Below are 22,529 nucleotides of genomic sequence, written 5' to 3'. Positions count from 1 at the left end.
AGCTGTAATTCAATCTGTCATTCGGGCTCAGAATCCCTCGCCCGTGTGACGTCAGGAAGCCCTTTGTGTGCCTGTTTGCGGCATCATTGTCGGCTCATGTGTGCCTGAAGAGGATGAGAGTGGGTGGGAGGTGGGCTCTTGCGCTGTGATGTCAGGGAGGTGATTATGTGTGGGGATGCTGCATCGAGACAAGCTTGACAGCCTCCTACTGGCTGAGAGGAGACCACATGGGCTAAACCGTTTGTTTCCTTCGTGCATCACGGAGATGACAGCCAGAGCAGCTGAGATGTTGAGTTTGCTTTATTGTTCCATTCACAACAGGTGATACGAGCAGCATGTTTTAGGGGGGAGAGAAGCGTGCTATGCAGAGACAAATCAGTTACACTCCAACTAATGACCCCGGGGTCAAGTTTGGGTAACTACTAACTCTTCATATGTGATGAAACAAGATAGGTCAGGTAAAATTCAAATTAAAACGTGTCAGAAAAATCCATTCTAAAAGAGATGGAAAAATGTAAACGTTATCAAGCCATTTGGACACAACACATGCTGCCTTGGAACAAACAGCTAAGCATATGGCGCCACCTTGTGGTAGAAATTAGTCATTCCATTAAAAAAAAAAATTTGTTTATTTTTTAAATAAATTCCATTTTTGTGGTTGTTTTTGCGAGGAGCTGTTTCCCGGTTTATGAAAAATCTGTAGTGGTTATGCTTTAACGGCTTGTTCTGGCCCATTATAAACAAGGGCAGAGAGAATTAGGCCTCTGTGTTACATATTGTTTATACCCCTGAGATGTTATGGATTACTAATAAACAGTTCATCATCCTGACAAGCGTAAAACAACATATATTCTGGATTTTGGATGTTCAAGTAGAGTAAGTCATACAGGTCCTAAAGCAGCAGATACTGATGTTCTGATCCCACAGGAGAGGTTGATGTGCTTTTTTCTAGGCCCTGGGAAAGTTTACAGCCGTTTCATGTTTTCTCCATTTGGAGATAACGGCTCTCCCTGTGGTTCTGTGAAGGCCCAAAACCTTAGAAATTGTTTTGCAAGCTTTATTAGATATATACATGTCAAATCCTTTTTTCCCCTGCTCTTAAATTTTGTCAGATCACAAATCATGCTTTTTTTTCCCCCCATTTGAGATCCTTAGCCTACTTTATGTAGTCCGACTGGCTCAATTTAAGTGACTTGATTCTACAGGTCTAGCATTAATTGGACCTGGGTGTGGACTGAGAAACTGAACCCAAGACCCGAGGGTAATTGCGTTTGTAACTCTTCATTTAACAAGGTGGCAATTACTTTTTTTTTTCCATAAGCCAGGTTAGTTTGGATATCCCTTTTCTTCAATAAATGAAATCAGTCACTTGAAAACCTGTTTTTGTTTGAATTTAAATCAGTTGGATGATCGGATCTGAAAAGTGTGCCACAAAAGCCACAACAGAAGGAATCTATTAAGGGGAAATACTTGTCCTCTGCAAGGTAGATCAGTGATACTGTTTTAGAAAACATGGACGTCATGTTTCGGTTTAGCAAGGACCCAAATGGAGACGAACTGGCAAATGCAGGATTTTAATAGTGAAATAAAATAAAAAAAACAATTAAAAAAAAACTTACAATGAACAAACAGGGAGAGCAGAAGAGAACATGGAAATTAAGAAACCATGAGTAAGGAGAACCGGGGAGCTTAAATGCAGAGCCTGTGGGGAAAGGTGAGGCAGAAACAGGTGAAAGCAATCAGGTGGAGATGAGGGACAGCTGATTCTGATAAAGACAGGGGAGATGAGGGGAGAAGTGTGATGAACAGGATCTGAACAGAGCAACAACACATCGAAGACATCTAACAGAACTAATACAAAATGCACACGACAACACAATACACTAACTCACAAATGTATGAACTTCATGGAAGCAACTAGAGAACATGATCAGGAAAAACAGAAAGAAATCCCATAAACTTAAACGCCTAAAGATTTATGACAAAACAACGGGGGGAGGGGGACCATTTTTTTTAAGCCTTCAGAGACGCTAAGTTGCAACAGCTAAAGATCTTTTTTTAAATAAAATGGACAACATAGCACACATCTGCACAAATGAAAGCACTAATATTGCATTTAGACCCCAACATAAAACACAGACACACTGTTGTCCTTTCCATCCAACATAACGACAAACAGCTAAGATTCTACAGATAGTTGTTTTCTTTAAAATAACACACACACACAGACTTTTGTTGGCATTAATCTATTTTATTGAACCATTATTAACAATCATGTAAACTTATTGGACTATGTTGTTCACAATAGCCTCCTATGATACTTTGTTCATGTAGAAAGTTACATTCTGAGCCCAAACGGGTTCCTTAACAAAGGAGAAAATAAATACTGGAATGGCACACGAACACAATATAAAGTTACTGCTATGAAATGGACTTGGGATCAAACTTGGCCCAGCTCTTTTAATATAAAAACAAATTAAAACATCTGCAATCGTAGAGCCATCCTGCTATTATTACAGTCATTAAAACACCCATTTCTTTATGAAAGTATCTCCCAAATGAAGACATGTCAAAAATAACAATAAAAACGTCATGATAATTGCATTTAAGACCTCCAGCACAAAACAAATAAAAAAAAAATAAAAAAACAGCAGAGATGGAGAAATAAAGGGAGACTCTCTTTAGTGTTTGTGGTCCCTGCAATAACATTTTAAAACAACTCATTAGCTCAACAATCCCTTGACTCATAAATAAAAGTGTCATGACCCTTGTTTTTCTTCCGTCATTTGGTTCCTGTGACATCCTTGCAAAAAAAAAAAAAAAAAAAAAAAAAATTATATTTGAACGCTTTTATTTTTCCTTCACACAATTTAGGACAAAGATTACATTACTTACACTCGCATCCCTCCAGACTTAACATTTAACATTTTAAAGTGCCAATGAGCTGAAGCAAACAGGAAGCACTGAGCTGACGGCCCCGGCAGCCATTTTTTTTTTTTTTTCTTGTTTGTTTTCACCGACAGGACGGAGGTTTAGCTCCAGCGTGGCCGAGCAGATATATTTTAGTGAGGAAACAGGACTTCCTAATGCAAACTAATGCTAAATTAGTTCTTCTATTCACAGGAAAACCTTCCCGAAGTGCAAGGACGTTTCTACATGTGGCGACCTGGATGTGAGAATTAAAAGTGTAAAATGGCCTCTGAAACAAGGCTTGATCCCATTACTTTTGATTCTAGTTATGCAAAAAGAAAGAGTAGAATTACACTGACAGAAAACAACTAAAATGTCCCTTTTTTCCTCATATCTAACCCCTTTCAGGTAAACGATTACATGATCAAGCTGCAGGGCGGCTGCTTTTCCTACATGCAACCCGGCAGCAGGGCCATCTGGACGATTTCATAATCATAGTCGACATAAATATAGGTTTACCAGTTTTGAAATTCGTGAGGAGTAAAATGGTACAAAACACTGAATAAAAATATTATTTTTTTTTCGTCGTAGTCGTTTTGTTTTCTTTACAAAGAAGTCGTCTACTCGGGCATAGAGGATGGTGAAAAAACTGGGAGCGGGACGTTGTGGGCTTGCTGGACGGCGCCCGTGGCTGATGCAGCAGTCTGCCGGGTGTTTTTCACCCGTGAGGCGTGGCCACCTGCCAGACGATGAGGTGGCTGCGCTCGGCTTTGGCGGGCGCCACCGGCTGGCTGCTGGCCTGCTCTGTTAAGCCCTCCAGCTCGCTGCCTTCGTCGCCTGAGGAGGAGGAAGATAAGTCAAGCAAACAGTGTTGCATCACAGTAGGCGGGGCATCGCCTGTAGTGCTCGACCTTAAATGTGTGTCTCGACTGCACACACCCTTGTTAAAATGCCAGGTTGGGTGGATGAAAAAAAAAAGTCAATGACAAATCCTTTGAAAACCTTTTCCACATATGAGACATTATTGTTTTGGAAGGAGAACAATTTTCATCAGAGCCATCTTGACTCTGGTAAAACCTTCATTTTCCTTTCGTGAATACGTTCTTTTGTTGATGTGATGTATGCTTGGAGTCACCGTGATGCTAAAAAACACCATCTTTCTTTATGTATTATCTTTCTGGCAGACTCCTCGATGGAGGGTTTGAGCCAAAACTGGTCGGTAGTTTAGTCTCATCATAATTCCAAGCTCCCTCAACGTAAACTCCAGCTCTATCTGAAGAAACGTTAACTCCAGATTATGACTCTAAAATACAGCTACAAAAATTAGAATACTGTGAAAAGCTATTGTAGATAAAGCAATTGTAACCTCTCTCAAATTCAGGTTTTGGCCAAAGAATTAGAAAATAACCAGAAAACACATTTATTGCAGTTTCACCAGACTCACTACACCTGTTGGCAGGCGAGTACCCAAAAACACTGAATGCTGAAACTGAGTCAGGTGTTTCAAAAAGGTTTTATGTCAACAGTGTGCAAACTGATCTAACCAGGTTATTGTAGCTTTTTATTTTCTCTTCTCCTGAGAGGTTTGTTTGTTTTCCAGTTGAAGTGAACAGGATACTCATCAAGATACGTCTGCTTCAACATACCCTAGCTGAACATTAGCTGATTAGCAGAGCTCCGTACAGCTTGACTGCGTGTTAGGGAAGCAGGTTAGCCACTTGATACACCATGGAGGACAGGGGACAACATCTGAAAGTGACACTGGCCCTACATGCAGAGCCACTCTGCATGTATTTATATGCGTTGGACTCACCGATTCTAAAGTCGATGTAACCTTCTCCTCCGCTCATGACCAGGTATGTTTTTGGCTCAGAGGTTGCTGTATCTGAGCATTCAGATGGAGGATCATCAGAACCCGAATCCGCACTGCCCGGAGGAGGCATGGCTTGACCTGGGACAGAAAGACGAATAAAAAAACAGTCCATAACAGGTTTTTTTTTCAATGACTTTTGAGATTTTAGCTGAGCTGCAGCTTAAAGGAAAAAAGACAAACACAGAAAGTAAATCAGTTTAAACAAAAAAAACATTTCTTTTTAAAAATATGTTAAAACACAGACATTAAAGCCTTAAAATAAAAGTTGCTGTAAATAACAAACATCATAATACAGCTTTAGGCCTGACAAATGTTGATAATCAGACTAACTCTGTATTTATGCTGCTCAGTTAATGACTTTTAGAGCAGAGCAAAAATAAGCAAATAAACAAACAAACAAGGAAGGATGTAAGTCCGCCAAACCCTGACTGAGTCTATTCTGTCTGTATTTATCACTCTTGCATTTTTAGTATCAAAACAAAGTAGTTGCAGCAAAGAGCTGAAATTTGTGATCCATAAGAAAAAAATAAAAAGGTAGGACGGTAAATGTTTAGCAACAAAGAAATGATCTATAATGCAGCTTTTTTAATGTTTGGATCAAGCTCTGTTTCTCCTGATTTTGTCACAACCAATGTTTGACACCATGACCCAAACATTAAAAATGTTCTTTAAAATCATTGTTTAAAGGGAACTTAAAGAGTAATAGACTGTAAAAAAACAGCAAAGGCCAGACTTTACTTGAGCGGAATAAGCACAACATGATTTTATAAGCAGCTTAAACAAATCTAAACCTGATAAACAGTTTGTCTGCCGGGTCAGCCCTTGGCTCTTACCTGGGACTGTGACAAAGAACTTCACTGCATCTCGATGTCCGTGGAAGCAGAGCTGGGCGTGGGCCATGGAGCAGTACGGCACGAAGCTGCACGGCCCAACTCCCTCTGAGCAGTCATCACTATAGACCCGTACGGCGCTACCGGGGCGATTTGGCACTAGTCCTGTTGTCTTGTTAGCTAGAGAAACAAGAGAGGAAGATATTAATAAAACCTGTTGATGTTAAAATGCGTGCATCGCCCTGTTTTGAAACAATCGGGTTAAGAAAGGGGCCTGGATAAAAGTATAAACGTGACAAATGGAGCTCAGATCCGGTGGACTGGAGAGCAGTGTCCATGGCAACCAAAGTTTCCTTTATTCTATGTCTTGTGCCCAGAATGTTAATCATGTCTGCAGTCTGACCTTGTTTTAGAGCAAATATATATCAAAGACAGGCCGGTAAAATGAACTGAGCGAGTAGAAAACCAGACAGAGGAGGAGAACACATACAGACATTGCTCACATCCTCCGTGATTTCATTTCTCCCAGATCCCTCGCCTGTGAAATTTCGGAGGTGGAAATTTTTAAGAAACAGGAAGTTATCCTTGACAACTGAATTTTTCATTTTTCATTCAACCCTTTTTCAACCCTTTTCATTCTTTGCAACAACACAGAAACTCTTTTGGCTTCTGCAGTTGCTGCTCTGTCTGTGTCGTGTGCAGCGAGACACGTATCCCCGGCAGCTGTCTGGGTGAGAGGGCTGTGCAGAGAGCCGCTGAAACATTTTAAATCTTCTTAAATCCTGAGATGCTCAAAGCAAAAGGCTCAGTTTTAAAAGTTAGAAGGAGCTTTTGCTGCAGACATTGAACTGGTCTGGCACTAAAAATCTGATACAGGTCAAATTATCAGTGAGTCCTGTCAAAACATTGACGCGTCAGTTAGCTTAGCAATTCAGCAAATCGTAGGAAAACAAATAAAAACACAGCATTGACTGTTGAAGAGCTAAATATTCAATATGCTAATGTGGTGCTACAAATATAGCAATAAATGACAGAGCATTAAAGGCCTTTAGTGATATCCAACGGCACCTGGATCAATTTTGTACCTGGATGCAAGTATTTTGGCTCTAATTCAATGTAACTGTAATAACCTACGTGCAATATCTAATGTGCAATTCTATTTAATACATTGTGCAATAATGTACAATGTATTAAATTACAATGTGCAATAATGCAATAATGTACATTGTGCAATAATCCTGAAAGAAGTGACTCGGCTGCTATTACACCTGAATATATGTCAATACACATGTATATAAGTCACCGTGAATGTACATAAGACATCCTCTGCCTTATTTCTATTTTGTATTTTCTATTCTTATTTTCTTATCTACTTCGTTTTGATCCACTGTATAAACGAGGACACACTGTATATACCTGATGCACCTTGTCCTACTTTTGCCACCTTCTTCTGATTACTGATTACTGAGCCGATGTGACATGTGAATTTCTCTAATGTGAGATCAATAAACCTATCTTATCTTATCTTATCCACCTTTTGGTAATTATATTATGTAGGCTTGTGGTACCTTCAGATAATGGGATGGAGATGATGACTCCGTTTCCCGTCCCCACCCACAGACGGTTGCAGGAAACAACCAGAGCTGTGATTCTCACAAAAGAGAAGCCCAGTTTGCCAGTGCCTGAAATGGAAACGAGTATAATTGAGTTCAGTATCTTCTTAAAAACATGCAGATGATTAAAAATGTAATTCACGTGTTCTGGAGCAATACGCATGGTCTCAGATAACTTTATACGGTCTCAAGTAACAGCAAACGGCAGTCATACCCAGCATCTTGCTGACGTAAGGCTCGATGTCCACGTCCTGCAGGTGCTGGTAGGTGTGGGCGTGAAACAGGCGCAGTGTTGAATCCAGCCGGATGGACACCCAGATACCGTCTCCTACCCAGGCCAGCTGGCGCACCTGACTCTCTCTGCGAGGATGAGCATCAAAGGACTTCTGAAAATTGAGAAAGAACAACAACGTCAAATGTTACGCACCTTCTGCTGGCTGAAACGGGATTTAACAGAGCCGGCGTACCTCTATCCTCATGGTTTTGGGCTGGATAACATAGATCTTGTTCCTGTAGCCACACCACACCTTGTCATGGACTACCGTCATGCAGCGGATGGAGTGGTGTGGCCGCCCCAGATCCAACAGGTGGTAGTTGGTCAGATCCCACTGACCGTCTGGATACAGCAAAAACAGGGTAAAAATGCTAAAATCGGCGAAATGAGCCTTGGTAAGGTAAGAAATTCTCAAAGATCCAAAGACAAAAACTGAAAATCTTAGTGGTATTTATATTTTTTCCACACTTACCAGTTCCTCTGTGGAAAATTGCTAATGTCCCATCAGCCAAAGCCACCAGCACCCTCCCTTTAACATGCCTGCAACAAGCAAATATATCTTGAAGAGATCTTTTCTGCATTACCGCATCCTCCACAATTATTGCCACTGCTGGTAAAGATGTATACAAGGCCTTAAAATAAGCTGATGTTTAATTACATTACCATTATCTTAAAATAGAAACAGAAATAAAACCTTTATTTTGAGACCATTTTAGAGGAGGAAACCTCTAACATTTCATGATAACCGAAACATCCTATTGATTTTCACTTTACTTTTTAAGGTTGATCGGTGCTAGGGCTGGGCAATATGGCTTAAAAATAAAACATCTGATTTTATTACACCAAATCCAATTAATTGATTTTTTCCCCTCTTTTTCAGTTCACAAAAAGAATTTAAAGAAATTATTTTAAAAACTTGCTCTTATGTCAAGCATTTCATCTGGGATTTGACCTGAATGCAAAGTGCAAGTGAAGCCTGGTTCACATGGCAGGATTTTTGCCCCAATCTCCTCTTTCCTATCCTATCAACGTGTCTCTTAAGATCATTTTAAGAGATATTCCTGCTGTGTGTGGCGTGTTAGGAGTGATTGGGTCCGCTCTGGGGAACGTCAGGACCGCTCCGACCTCAAATCAGGGATATTTAACATGTTGGATTGTCTTGCCCTGATATCCTAGCATGTGTGGTGTTCCCAATCAAAAAGCGAGGTGAGGGAAACCCGGAGAGAGAAAAAAAACAACAACTCTATATCAAAGTGCAGCAAACGCAGAACCCCCCCCGGTCACGTTGTCTCCTCTCCTTTAACCAACGCCTTTTCTGTTTCTTATGTTTTTTCTCCATTAAAATCAGTCCAGAAACTATCGGCATTATTCTTCCTCGTCACCCGTGTTAATTTTCTCAGAAACTCACCTTTAATCTTGAAAGGTTTCGCATGATTTCCCATCTTACATCTGAACGGTCCCAAGTGAAATCTGTTCGTGTGTGCTGTGTTGAGCTCGAGCAAACCTGTTTTATCTAAAGATTTTTATTTTTACGTGTGGTGTCCCTCAGGCTTTGAAAATAGGCAGACTAGTTTAAAATCCTGCTGTGTGAACCAGCCTTTAATGCAAGCTGTGAAACATGCTTGTAAAACAAGATGGCGGCCCTGTCACTTTAAACAATCAAAATATAACAAAACGTTTGCTGCTAGTGGTATTACACAATGAGCTTTTCCAAAAATGAAATCTTAAAAAAAAATTTAAAATTGAATTAATCAGTGCCTTAGGAACATTCAACACGAGAAACCAATAAATTCCTGTTTATTGGTCACACGTCACACAGAAGCCTCTATATCTATTTGGCAATCTTCAAAATTGGAAGGACAAAAAAAAAATAAAAAACGTTCAGATAACATTTCTAGTCAGAGAAATAAATAAAAAGTTTATAGCACCTAAATTATACGAACCAAGGCTGGTTAAAGACCCAATTTGATCACTAGGCACAATGAGCAGAATGGTAACGAAGGTAAAAAACAAAACTAAAGCTCACTGTCAGAGACGGAGAGTCATTAAGTCTCAGTAACAATTATTAGACTGCATGGGAGGCATGTTAGGAAAAACTATTGTTCTACCATCACAAATGTAAACGTGCTGAGGTTGTTAATCTCTATTGGGACTTTATCTGGAACCATTTTGCTCAGATGAGACTGAAGATTGATCGTTTTGGCAACAGTCACTCCAGGTGACTCTGATGTAGAACAAAGCATGAATTTAAGGAAAAGCACCATATGGCTGCAGAAGATCTGTGGGCCTTTTTCACTGCCGAACCTCGTTAGCGTGAATGGCATCATTGACTCTGAAATACCCGGAGGAGATTGGTTGCCTTTGCGAGAAAACTGAAAATGAGTTGTAAAAGGTTTTTTCTACAACATTTTAGTAGAGGATTATACAGCTGCTGTGAAAAAACGAATTATACACAAAACCTTTTATACACCATCCCCAGGGGAGTCAATAAATGTGGATGTTGCTGTTTGTCTGGAACGTCTAACACTTTACTTACACAATGCTGAGGATGGAGTCTTTGAGCTTGATGGCATGGAGACACTTTCTCCATCGCGCCACAGACGAGTGCACATACAGGCTGTAGGATGAAGAGAAATTAAGTTAGGACTTTAGTAGAGGGTTCCCAGGTCAAATTAAATACTTGAGGTCATAAACAATTATGGACAAATCATCAGATCAATGCTAACATTATCCATTTATCTAGATTATCCATTGACTACATTTATTACCAACGTTTTCTGATTTCCTTTCAATAAGCTTGCTCATTAATAGTGGAGCTGCACTTTTATTTTAGCTGAACTAACAGCGCCCTCTGGTGGAGTCCACCGTGCTCACCATCCGTTCTGAGCTCCAAGCCACATGGTTGGAAGAGCGCTGCTCATCCTCAGGACTTCACTATCTGACGTATCCGTGACTTCTGGCCGGCAAGGCTCACCATCCTGCCCAGAGCTCCTGAAGGCAAAAAAAGAAAAAAAAGAAAAATAGAATCAGCTGATGTCTCAACAATATCAGTTTGTCAATGAATATAATCAGGTTAAGTTCAATTACTGCCCCCTGTCTCATTCTCACCTCTGTGCTTCGGCTGGACAGGAGTCGGTGGGTCCTACCCCCAGAGGGTCTGTAAACACGTGCTCTGTGTAAATTCCAGGCTGGTTTGGATCTGATCCCTGGTCCTCCTCTCCTTCTTCACCCACGCCAGCGTTGGCCTCTGTCGCTTCTGTCGCCTCTTCGGCCGTAGGAACCCCATCCTCTGTTGGGCTCGTCTCCCTGGACAGCTGGACTGTGGGAATTGAATATGAAATTCTGCAGCATCAGTGACTAAGACAATGGTTGGTCAGAGTGAATGTGGTTAGGAAGTGTACGACTTAAAGACCGACGGAGCACAAGAGCTCTCAAAAGATTTACTTTACTACACAAATGATACATAATGTCCGAGCCAACTCAGCTAACTCCTCTCGATGTGGAGGAGCAGCGGCTCTACTCACAGCCCCTCTGGGATGCAAAGAGGATTGGGCGTTGGTAAAATGTGGAGACCTCTGTGCAGTGAGGAGTACCCGGCCATCTTTGCGACCCGGGTAGGGGGGCTAGACTGTGCTTCTCTCGGGGACTCTGTCATCTGGCTGGAGGTCTTTAACGCCCACCAACACCAGAACTGATACTCATACTTCATGTAATTCTGCGAGGTAACAGCAGAAGATCTTTGCGATGTTTGAAAAAGGATACCTTTTATATACATCTGCTCCCTACCTGAGCCTGAAGTGGCGCCGTACTCCGCTGGCTGCTCAGAGACACCTAAGCTTGCTGTCTGAGGGACGGCCGTGACGCCTTCGGCTGCTGCGGCCCCATCGCTGCCTGCTGAGCCCACGCTGGCCACGCTCCCCGCCAACGACACCACATCCCCTTGGCCGGCCTCCGGGTCCTGGGGTACCTCCTCCCCGGCAGGATAGTCTGACTCCAACACGCCTGAGAGCAGCACAATCAAGACGATCTTAATAAGAGGTGTGGTCAATCAAGATGAATATGACGGGTGGCCCCTCAGCCTACCAGGTACACTAGCGATGCAGACCACATGGGTGTTGCAGGCGTAGAAGGCGTCGAGCAGGTCGGTGGGCTGTGTGGCGTCAAGTACCATAACTTTAGTGGAGGAACTGGTGCTCAAGCACACCCACACGCGACTGGAGATCTCATCCTGGACAGTCAGCTCCTTCTCCGCTTTCTCCTGTTTTTCAAAGCATCACACACAAATGAAAAAAAAAATATTCACTTATATCCCGTTTAAACATGACATTGAACTTCTACGAACAGCTTACCTTGTTCTCTTGTTCCAGCTGGTCCAGGCTGCTCTGGGAGCCCTTTATCTGCTTTGCCAGCTCTGAGGAGGAAACCGTCTGACCCCCAGACAGGTTGACCCCTGCAGCGCACCACAGCTGAGCAACAGAGACAAAGAGTTTGATACAAATGTCTCCTCAGAAAGTTCCCCCTAAAATGCAGCAGCTTTCATTTCCATGTTTTCTAACGCTTCACTGCTGTACCTTCATAGAAGCATCTTTCTGGTCCAAAGGCCGCAGGTAGACCGGCACCGGTAGATTCATTTTGTTTTCCATCTGTCCCCCATTTGCAACCTGCAGGAATGAAACCAGTTAAAGAAAACCAGAAATATGAGTGAGAGTTGTTGAAGGTCAAGTACACAAACAACAAGAAAGCATATACCGTATTTCTAGGACTATAAGTCGCATCAGTCAAAAAATGCGTCATAAAGAGGATAAAAATATATATAAATCGATCCGGACTAGAAATCACATTTATTTAGACATTCATTTCACACAATTGAAGACTAAAAACTGACATTAAATCTGGTACGTGGACTTTTTCAATTACACAGCTGCATCCACAATCGGCTGAATAATATGGAGCATACCTGGGAGGCTGGATGGAGTAAATTCACTGGGCTATATTATACACTGGAGTGATTTTGCCAAAAAACTGAAGTCACTGGCCGCCATCTTGCTACTCCCTACTCTCACAGAATCCCATAGGATTTGGTTGCAACAACAAGCAGTTTTCTGGCTGAGGGAAAACGTTTCACAGGTAATTATACAATCAGTGGATGTACTAACACTATAAACTACTAGGAAATTAGGTGCTGAGTATTTTACATGTTATTCATATTAAATATGTATATATAAGTATGTGTATATGTATATATATATTAGGGCTGGGCAAGTTAACGCGTTAATTTCGCGTTAATTCATTACACTATTAACGGCGATATTTATTTTATCGCGCATTAACGCATGTTGCTCGCATGCTTTCAGTCAGTGTCAGTCAGCAGGCGCGCTGACTGCAGCGTGCTCTCACGGCAGCACTCTCCCGCTCCCCCTCCCCTCTCGTACATGGCTCAGCGGCGCCAGCCAATCAGCACGCAGGCTCAGCCTGGCCCGCCCGCTCAGCTCTCACACAAACTTAACAAACAAACAGCTGAGAGAGACCGCAGCAGCGAAAAAACATGAACAGAGGAAGTAGCACCGTTTGGCTTTATTTTAATACCGTAAATGAAATCAAGCTGTATGTTTTGTAAAAAGCCGGTTCATTTCAGTGGAAACACAACAAATTTATCTAAGCACGTGAAAAAACATGAAAACGTCGAGCCCCAGAAACGGAGAGAGAAGACGAAACTTCTGTCATTGCCCCGACAGACCCACAGACGTCTCTGACTGAGGCGTTTCAGTCCTCCAGGGAACATCCAGGTAGATCAGTGGATGGATGGATGGATGGATGGATGGATGGATGGATGGATGGATGGATGGATGGATGGATGGATGGATGGATGTTACTGGAGCCCACACATAACATGTAATTAAGACCTTGAAAGAACCCAGTACATATATTAAAAAGTGTTATTTAAGATAAGATAACATTAGCTAATCCTTTTTTTATCCCACGACGGGGAAATTTATAGGATTAAAGCAACAGGCAGGTGCACACAACACAGACAAAATTACATAAGGATTGAAATATATAAGAGGTGGATTAGCGAAAAAACACTGAACATTATTATTATTATTATTATTATTTAATTGTAATAATAAAATAAAAACCACAAAACCCAAAAGGTCAACAGTTTCATGATACATCAAGCTTAGGGACTGGCTAATATACAGCAGGTCAAAAAAGGCCATATTTTGGCTGCAGTGCTTGCTGTTCTCTTATGAAGAAAAGATCAAGTAGTGCACTAAATTCAATAGATGGGTTGAAAATATCCAGTATAAAATAAGTGCTACAAATGTTACAACACTTTTGTTCATATGGCAGCAGAACATTTAAATTAAAGTGCTCTTTACACTACTTTTGAATTCATTCTTGGAGTTTGTAAATACAATGCGATTAATCGCGATTAATCAGGGCGATTAATCGCGATTAAATATTTTAATCGTTGCCCAGCCCTAATATATATATATGTATACATATATGTAAATATATGTTTTGTATATTGTTATTTATATATTTATAAATGCTACATATACACACACACACAGATAGTTTTAGAACATAACATAAAAGTATACGGCATTTGACATTTTAAAAGTTTTAAGCCCCCCCTGAACATGAGAAAATCCTCGTTATTCGATGCTGTAGCGCATATATTCCCTAGTTACTGGGGGGAAATAGGGAGTACCAATATGGCGGCTGGTGGCTTCAAAGCGACTCGTTCTAACAGCGGGCGATTAGCACTCCAGTGTATAATATAGCTCAGTGAGTAAATTAGCGTAACAACCCGGAAAGTTCTCGTCAGCGCATTTTAACGTAAAGGCCCGTTACGTTGAGAGTTGTTCACGCTGAAATTAGACCAGGAGCGTAGCGGTGCTACGTGCTAAGCTAACAGTACGATGCAGATGTGTCAGAGCAACGTAAAGCTCACGTGAATAAGCAAAGTTGTAACCCGCCCCGGACAACAGACCTGTAAGCTAGCGCTAGTTGTTATTAGCTATTAGCCCAATAACAGGGTTCCGTCTCAGTCTGGGCTCTCCTAGCTGCACCACGCGATGCTCCACTGCGTGAATGTATCTAACTTAATGTTTCGATTCATTTGTAAGTGGCACAGGAGAAGCATATCGTTTTCACAAGCCTAGAGCGCCCTCCTGTGGCTATAGACGGCAATGTTTACTGCTTGGTTCATGTTGGTAAGTGTGGATTACCATTTGAAATTGATATATAAGTCGCACCTGGCTATAAATCGCGGGATCGTCCAAACTATGAAAAAAAGTGGGATTTATAAATACGGTAAATATTTGCCTCTTATGAGCATCAAATTACAAGACTAGCGCTAAAATTCTGAATAAAAATATGATTTTAGAGCCATTTAAAAAGAAAGAAACCATTTTAAGAAGGTAGAACAAGAGAGCTAGGTGCAACGTTTTCAGAACAATCAGTCCTACTCAAGTCAACACCGCCTTGGAACAATAGTCACCTCCTTTAACTCGTTCCCATTTTTTTTTACACTCACAAACTTGGATCTATTTTGCTGGGCTCCTTTATTTTGATAGACGAACACCTATAGTTCATTATTATGAGGTTAAAAAGAACATTTTATTAAGTGAGTTCATTTTTTCCCCAGAGAGAAATAAAAAAATGCAGCATGCAATAGTTTTCTAAATCCACCCCAGAACCTGGGGCGAAACGTAAAATGGACGTTCAAGGATGCTCTCCATCCGTTTGACTTAACTTGACCTATTTTGCTTATAGTGCCTGACTAACCCACACCACATATTTCTGATTTTCCAAAAAAAAAATTGTTTACAAAAACAGTTTTGGGGTAAAATTCCAAATTAAAATCAATCCCAACATAAAATATTAAAGGTTTTGATTATAACGGGACACATTTGTTAAGATCCAAATGTGTCAAGACAGAGTCAACATTTCACACCTTGTGTTTGCTCGGCAGGCTCCAGCCGTGCACCATGACCCGCCCGTCCTCTTTCTGCATGTGGGCCTTAACCTGCCGGTACTGGGCTTTCTTCTTCTCCTTATGTGAGGGGGAGCTGCACTGCTCCGTTCTACATAAAGAGAGGCAAACATCTTTAGCAAACAGATGCACGGTATCCATGCATGCCCTGCGTGTCGTAACGTCACGTACCCTTCAATCATGAAGTCAAATATCTTGGACTTTTCGGTGGGGAACTGCGAGAAGGTGCTGCTCCTCTTCACCAGGCTGCCTGGGGAGTTGTACTTTAATTTGGACGGGTCCTCGGCTGTCTTCATAGGCGGGGAATTGGTGGAGGTGCTAAACAGTCTGCTGAAGCTGCAGGTGGCGAGGTTACAGAAAGTCGAGAGGGACACAAAGCAAACAGGGTTGCGGGGGGAAGAGCAAGGTAGAGGGGGGGGTCACCAACCAGACAGTAAAGGAGCACCAACATTAACTGTACCACGACAAACAAGGAGGCATGCTGGGAGTTGTAGTAAAACTCAGCACTTTTCTAACATCTTTCTACAGTCAAATTAATGAGAAAACAACTAATTAAGAAGTTTTCCAAGATTTATTGCTGCAATTATTTAAAAAACTATCTAATTTAAATCACATCAGATGTGACTGACTGTGTAAAACTCTCCATTCCTAAAACATCCAACACATCTGCCTAAGATTTTTTGGACCCTTTTACATTCTGATCTGATCCTGACAAAAAATAAAAAAAATAAAATAAAAAGGAAAAATCTACAGATCTCTTTAAAACATCTATATGCAAAACAGAAACATATTAATATGGAGTCATAAAAAGGGTTTTAAGCAAAAAAAAAAAAAATGTGTATATGTGGTCTACCTTCAGCTGCCTGAGAGTAGACAAAGTAGAAAAACATCAAAAAGGCACAGAGCAAGCAGGAGACAAGAAAGACCCAGGAACACAAGGAGAGTCTTGTCTAAGAAGTTAGTAATATTAACAACCAGTCAGTGCAAAGACTGTGGATAAAGATACATTAGAAACTCAGGAACGGTTCTTTGCCAGTAGAGGGGGGAGTTTAACAAGGTTCCACAAGGTCAAATCCTGTTTACCTAACGCTGCCCATTCAAAACCCAAATCCACGCACAGATAATGGAAAGAACAGATTTATGGGTTTAAAGATAAGTTAGCTTTGAGGAGATCTTTTAAGGGTTTTCTGAGTAAAGTCTTAAAAAAGGTGTGCAATTAGGTACATTCAGACTCACAACTGCCAGATGCTTGATTTCTTTTTTTCTGTAAGAGTTGGATTCTCTCTTGAAGCCCTGCAGGAGAGAACATGAGGATGTTCCTGAAGACTGATGTCTACAGACACACAGTCAAACGCATTGACGGTAGAAGCTTGATCCATTTATTTAGCTACCGGATCATCTCCGTCCACCTCACAGCTTCCTGGAGCTCCATCAGCCGCTCCTTGTACTGGTTCCTCTCCATCAACACTCGGGCCATTTCCACTCTGGTGAAGCGCTTCCTCTGAGCTGTCGGTACTTCACTCTGTGGCAAGGCAACACAGAAATGCAGACGTTATTCTTTTTCACTTTTGATAAAAAGAAAAGAATAATTGTACAGATGAAAAAAAAGATACTCACGTCTTCTTCATCTTTGCTTTTGTACTTCACTTCCTCTACCTCCTGTCGTACTCTGGAAAAGATCGGTTACGCTTAACTGGACATACAAGAAACACTGAAAAGTTTGAAGTGCTAAAGAGCAATGACAAAAAAAACTAAAACTTTTTTTCTAATGTCTAGATGAAATTTTGAAGAAAAAAAACTTTATAAATCTGAGGCAATACAGAGAGATTAATAGATGCTGACCAGATGCTCGAGTCTATTGAGTCCCCGAAACCCATTTTGGAACGGCACAGACCAAAATGCTCAAACAGCAGCGATATTCTTCCCCCAAATTGGCCCAAGTAAGATTACCCTGAATGTGGAGCTCTGTGGTGAGAAAGTGCTACACATTTTGTGTCCACGTTTCAGTATAAATCATCTCAGATTAACCTCTCCTAACCATAATTTCTGCTAACTTTAAGCTGTACAAGTTTGATATCACAACTGGATGTCGCCAGCGTGCTACTAATGTCATTGGAGACTTTTCACTCCCAGGTCTGCTTGCTTTACGACCGTCATGCAGGTGTCTCAAGTTATCAAAAACTCATATTTAAAGAATAACTTTTATTCATGTGCTGAAAGAGAACTTGATCTTTAAGAAATGGTTACTGGATTTGGAATATGTCTTTGGATTCGCAGTGTGTCGTTGGGTGTCCAGTGGGAACAGGCATTCACTTGTGACTGCTGCGTACTTCTTTAGTGTTTCATTTTTGTATTTTTAACTGTACGTTTTATATATTTGCAGGTATCTTTTAAATATGTCTGAAAATATGTAGGTGTGATATGTTAGCATGTACAGCCATGCACCCATATGTATATACAGCTAATGCATACTTCCATCTGTATGTACGTGTATGTTTATAGGCAGTATGTGTGCAAATAGGTATATGCCCTTATTTATATAGATGTCTTCACTTATTTTGTTTTTGTTTAATCTTATCTGTCATGTTATCAAACACCTCATGAAAGCAACATCATTTACTTGTCTAACTAGAGTCAAAGTAGAGTCTCTGTGTCTCTAGGAAGTCTTGACTAATGTGTAACGCTGGCTTTTCTGTCACAGTTTCCCTGCTTGTTATGCGTGCTAGCACTGAGAGAAATGTGTAATGCGGGTCTAAATGTTAGAAAATCATGGTTTTAATTTTTTGAACATTGAGTCCTGCCACATCTTTCAAGCATGTGTGACATTTTTGTTACGCTACCGCTCTTACTATACTTAAATCAATGGGTGAAAGCCACAGTGTTCTGCTGCGTCGTGACCTTATGCGCATTGTAGAATGAAATCATCATGTCATGTTCATTTTAGGTCATGGTGGTGCTATCAGAGTTGCAGTGCAGTTTCTTCCCGTTAAAGGGGAGCTTTCCTCTCCACTGTTGCCACGTGCATGCTCGGTATGAGGGATTGCTGCAAAGCCAATGACTCAATGATAGTGACCGTCCACTGCGTCTCTACGCTCTTCCAGTAGGAGTGAATGTTGCTGGTCAAGACTCTGTGTAATCTGCAGACTTTTTGATGAATCTGTCTGTGTGATTTGACTGAATTTGACTTTGAAAAGTGCCTTGAGATGACGTGTTTTGTGAATTGGCGCTATTCAAAAAACAAAACAAAAATGGAAATGAACTCAATTGAACTGGATTTGATTCTGTAGCAGTGGTACATATATCTGCCGTATGATATTGTGCAGCACTTGCAGCAAATCGTTTCAATGTGAAATAAAATCTGTTGCTGTCTAGCTATGCTAGTGATCGAATCGTTCCTTCTGCACTTTCAAATGCGATATACAGCATTGCGGGAGTGTTTTTTTTTTTCCAGGCCATGCGCAATAATATGGTAGTTGGGGATATTACTTTAAACCCACACAGAAATACAGTTGTTATGTTTTAGAAACAATAACCAAGTTTCTGTAGTTTGGAGTGATTCTGTTTGGGCATGAAGATGAAACTACTGTAAAACAATCCATGTTTTCTTCATGCTAAATCACAGAATTATTTTTGCTGTGACAAAAACTATTTGTGGTAATGAGCTGTTTATTATTTTTAAACTGCTAGCCGGACAACTTTAACATTGCAGCAATGAGATATACTTTAAAATATTTCACTAATTTACCTCTTACTTCAGAGCTTAGTGGAAATGCAAGGGTATACGGCTGAGATAAACTTCTAGGTCTCTTTATATATGTATTGGAGGTATAACGGATAAGGAATTAAAAAAAAAAAAAAACAGCCCTTAGTGCTACCTGTTCTGACTTACTTTTTTAGCTCCTCTTCCAATTCTCTGTTCTTTTCCTCCAACTTGTTTCTGGCCTGCAGCAGAGCCTCCATCTCTCCCTGCAGCACATCCTTCTCACAGGTCAACTCATCCACCTTCAGGATCAAGTCTTTATTAACCACATTCAAGGCATTCCTGGAAAAAACAGCCAAATCAGACATAGAGGGTAATTGCACAGGAGAATTTCAATCAATTAGAATAGTTATCTACATACTGAGATGCATTTTTATAAAAAAAAAATGTACTCACTTTGTCTCAAGCAGCTGTGAATTTTCCTGGATTAAATTCTCAACTTCTCGACCCATTCCTGAAGAGGAGCGGAAGCGACATTAAAAAGGTGAGGAAATAGAAAACTATTTTAAAAACTGACATGGACCTAAAGCTCTGACTATGTTAGCGCTACACATACCATTCAACCTAACTCTAAAGTTAAATCTAAAGTAACATGAACACAGAAATCTTCTACTAGGATGTCTACTACAGTCGGTTTCACAAAAAACAATGAACGACGACGACGACACACAGCAGCACAGCACATGTCACGTGACTGACAGGAGAGGAATGGATAGAGCAGGTGAGGTCTTACCAATCAAACTAAGGTCTGAGAAAACCATGCAATCCGAGTCAGGCAGGAGAGTCAGAGAGAGAGAGATAGAGAAATGGGGATAAGCATGAGACAGTGAAATGACCAAAATGATGAAGGAGACAGAGCTAAATCTGTAGCAGCAGATATCACAAGCCATAAAGGAAGAGCTGCGGCTAAGTCTCTCAGCTTCGTCTGATAATCGCAGCATCAGAAGACCACAATAAAAATACGAGGGATAAAAATATGCATTTACAGCTCCAAAAACACAAAAGGATCATCAGTCATGCAGAAACCCTAACAAAAACAAAGCTGAAGAATAAACTGTGCATTACTGATGCCAACTGTTGTTGAACGTAATGAAAATGAAGGTCTGGGGTATAACAATGGTGCATATGACAGAGGGTGACTAATGAGTCGGAGGCAAGGGGGGTCATGAAAGAAAACTGTTAAATCAGAGGAAAAGGTTGAGATTATACACACCAGAGTATTCCACTGGGATTATGGATAAAAGCCAGAGAATGGGGTACAGGAGAGAGAGGTGATGTTACCATGGGTACAGGGCTGAGAGAGTAAATAACAGCTGGACCGGAGCGCACAGAGGGGAGGGGGAGGTGGACCGTTAGTAAAATATATTATGTTGCTGCTGCGGCTATTTTATTTCATGATGTAGCAGAAAGGCCCTAGGAAGTCTGAATAACAAATATTTGAAAAATAATTAAAAAGATAAAACAAAATCCAACCGATGGCAGATATACTGTGACTTACCAAACTATTTATACCCCCTTTTGTCACAAAATGTGCAAACTAAAATTAATTTATCTTACTGTTTAAAGTGGCGAGACCAGCTCAAAGTAGTGAATAATTGTGAAATGTGAGGAACTTTGAGCTACAATTACAGTGTCAAGTCTTTTGGCGTATGTCTAAATCAGGGTTTGCCCATCCAGAGAGTTCTGCTCATTCCTCTGTGCCAAATTGCTGCTTTTACCTCTATTCATCTCTTTTTCCACTACTTCCCTGTCCCTGCAGAAGAAAAGCAGACCCACAGCACACCACTGCCACCGCCATATTGTAAATTTGGCATTGTACATTCGTGGTGAACACACACTACCTTTCCGTGTATACTGACCTAGAGGGGGTGGAGTTAAGCATGTCTGAGTCAGCAATGTTTGAGAGACAGTTAAATGGCATTTTCTGTGTTTTAAATGCTGTAGAACCGAACGTATTCATCAAAAAAAAAAAAAATGGATTTGTTTAAGAAACATTAAAGCCTCCTCCTCTGAGGTATTTAGGAAAGAAAAAAAAAAGAACATGACCGTTTTGGACCTACTTTTAAAGCGTGATAAAATAGGCGTGGCTCTGCTGGTACTGATTTCGGGCCATACAGATCCACCTGAGCTGTGGACCTTTGCAGCTCCTTCAAAGCTACCAACGGCCTCCTGGCTGCTTCTCAGCTTAATGCTCCCCTTGAGGTGGATGGCCGTGTCTTGGTAGGTTTGCAGTTGGGGCAGACTTTTCATTTTCAGATGATGCACTGAACATTGTCAAGTTTTCAAAACATATTGCTTGGTAAGCTAACCCTGCTAACCGTCTTCACAACTCTCTCCCTGAGCTCTCTGATGTGCTCTTCGATCTCTATGACTCTGTTTGTTCACCAATGATCTCCAACAAACCTCACAGGCCTTCATATGACAGCAGTATTTATATTTATACATTAGATTTTAACCAGGTGGGCTCTACTCACTGTTTGATTTACTTCTGAAAGTGGTTGGTTGAGCTTTAAATGAGGGGCTGAATGCATTTGCAGGCTACACTCTTCCAATGTTTATTGGCTTAAAGGATTTAAAAACTGATTTCTTTTTCACTTCCACTTCACAATGTCGCACTGCTTTGTGTTGGTCTATAACATAAAATAGAAAACACTGAGAGTTGTTGTAAAAAAAAAAAAAAAAAAAAGAAAGTGACAAAAGGTTCAAGGTATAAATACTTTGCCCGGGCTCTGCAGCTGGCAGTAAAGCTAAAGTCAAACACTGACAGCAAAGTCAATAAAATAAAAAGTTATTGCGGAGTTATATAACTGAGGTTTATAAAATCACATGAGAAAGTTAAGGGGACATGAAAGTCACTTAAAGAAGACTTGATTTAAAAAATAGTTTGTCACATTTAGTTCTTTTAAGCTCCAGGTTAAATTTACCAACAATTCTCCTGAAACCACAGGTCACCTTTCAGTTAGAAAATGTTTAAAAGATTATAATAGAACAGTGTGAAACATTTTATCTTCACTAAATTGTAAAAGAAAATGAAAACAAAGAAGAAAATCAGGAAACATGCAAAACTTCAATGCTGTTAATGTTCTTTTTCTGACCACAGTGGAGTCTTAAAGTTAACATTCAAAAAGTGAAAATCAAGCTTCATTAGATCGTTACTGTAAATATCATGCTGCAACAGTAATAACTTCTAAATCACATGCAGAACTAAGCATTTTTACCATACAATCTATTTGATCTGTCCTCTGAAAACCTAGCAGGAATGGTGCC

General features: G+C 40.7%; 1 protein-coding gene across 7 annotated transcripts in view; it reads right to left on the bottom strand.

The window, feature by feature from the left end:
- Positions 1-2,230: 2,230 nt before the first annotated feature.
- The window catches only part of spag9a (sperm associated antigen 9a), a 38,316-nt gene continuing 18,017 nt past the window's right edge, over positions 2,231-22,529 (bottom strand). For 3 of the 7 annotated variants that reach the window (XM_012881584.3, XM_021308093.2, XM_021308097.2), the window contains 23 exons: positions 20,476-20,487; positions 19,996-20,010; positions 19,659-19,716; positions 19,392-19,544; positions 17,120-17,171; positions 16,894-17,024; positions 16,739-16,795; positions 15,674-15,838; positions 15,464-15,593; positions 12,072-12,161; positions 11,850-11,966; positions 11,584-11,758; positions 11,287-11,502; positions 10,609-10,819; positions 10,375-10,491; positions 10,037-10,117; positions 7,973-8,040; positions 7,694-7,842; positions 7,441-7,612; positions 7,182-7,295; positions 5,617-5,793; positions 4,724-4,861; positions 2,231-3,747 (listed from right to left, as the gene is read on the bottom strand). In XM_012881584.3, coding sequence (XP_012737038.3) covers positions 3,629-3,747; positions 4,724-4,861; positions 5,617-5,793; positions 7,182-7,295; positions 7,441-7,612; positions 7,694-7,842; positions 7,973-8,040; positions 10,037-10,117; positions 10,375-10,491; positions 10,609-10,819; positions 11,287-11,502; positions 11,584-11,758; positions 11,850-11,966; positions 12,072-12,161; positions 15,464-15,593; positions 15,674-15,838; positions 16,739-16,795; positions 16,894-17,024; positions 17,120-17,171; positions 19,392-19,544; positions 19,659-19,716; positions 19,996-20,010; positions 20,476-20,487 — 2,717 coding nt within the window. In that variant the 3' untranslated portion in view covers positions 2,231-3,628. The remainder of the gene's footprint in view (positions 3,748-4,723; positions 4,862-5,616; positions 5,794-7,181; positions 7,296-7,440; positions 7,613-7,693; positions 7,843-7,972; positions 8,041-10,036; positions 10,118-10,374; positions 10,492-10,608; positions 10,820-11,286; positions 11,503-11,583; positions 11,759-11,849; positions 11,967-12,071; positions 12,162-15,463; positions 15,594-15,673; positions 15,839-16,738; positions 16,796-16,893; positions 17,025-17,119; positions 17,172-19,391; positions 19,545-19,658; positions 19,717-19,995; positions 20,011-20,475; positions 20,488-22,529) is intronic. The other 4 variants (XM_021308096.2, XM_021308098.2, XM_021308095.2 and 1 more) reach the window with 3 other exon arrangements.

This window comes from Fundulus heteroclitus, chromosome 16 (genome assembly GCF_011125445.2).
Source record: "Fundulus heteroclitus isolate FHET01 chromosome 16, MU-UCD_Fhet_4.1, whole genome shotgun sequence".
NCBI lineage: Eukaryota > Metazoa > Chordata > Actinopteri > Cyprinodontiformes > Fundulidae > Fundulus > Fundulus heteroclitus.
The sequence above is the reverse complement of the archived record's forward strand: the minus strand, read 5'-3'. Positions and strand labels throughout refer to the sequence as shown.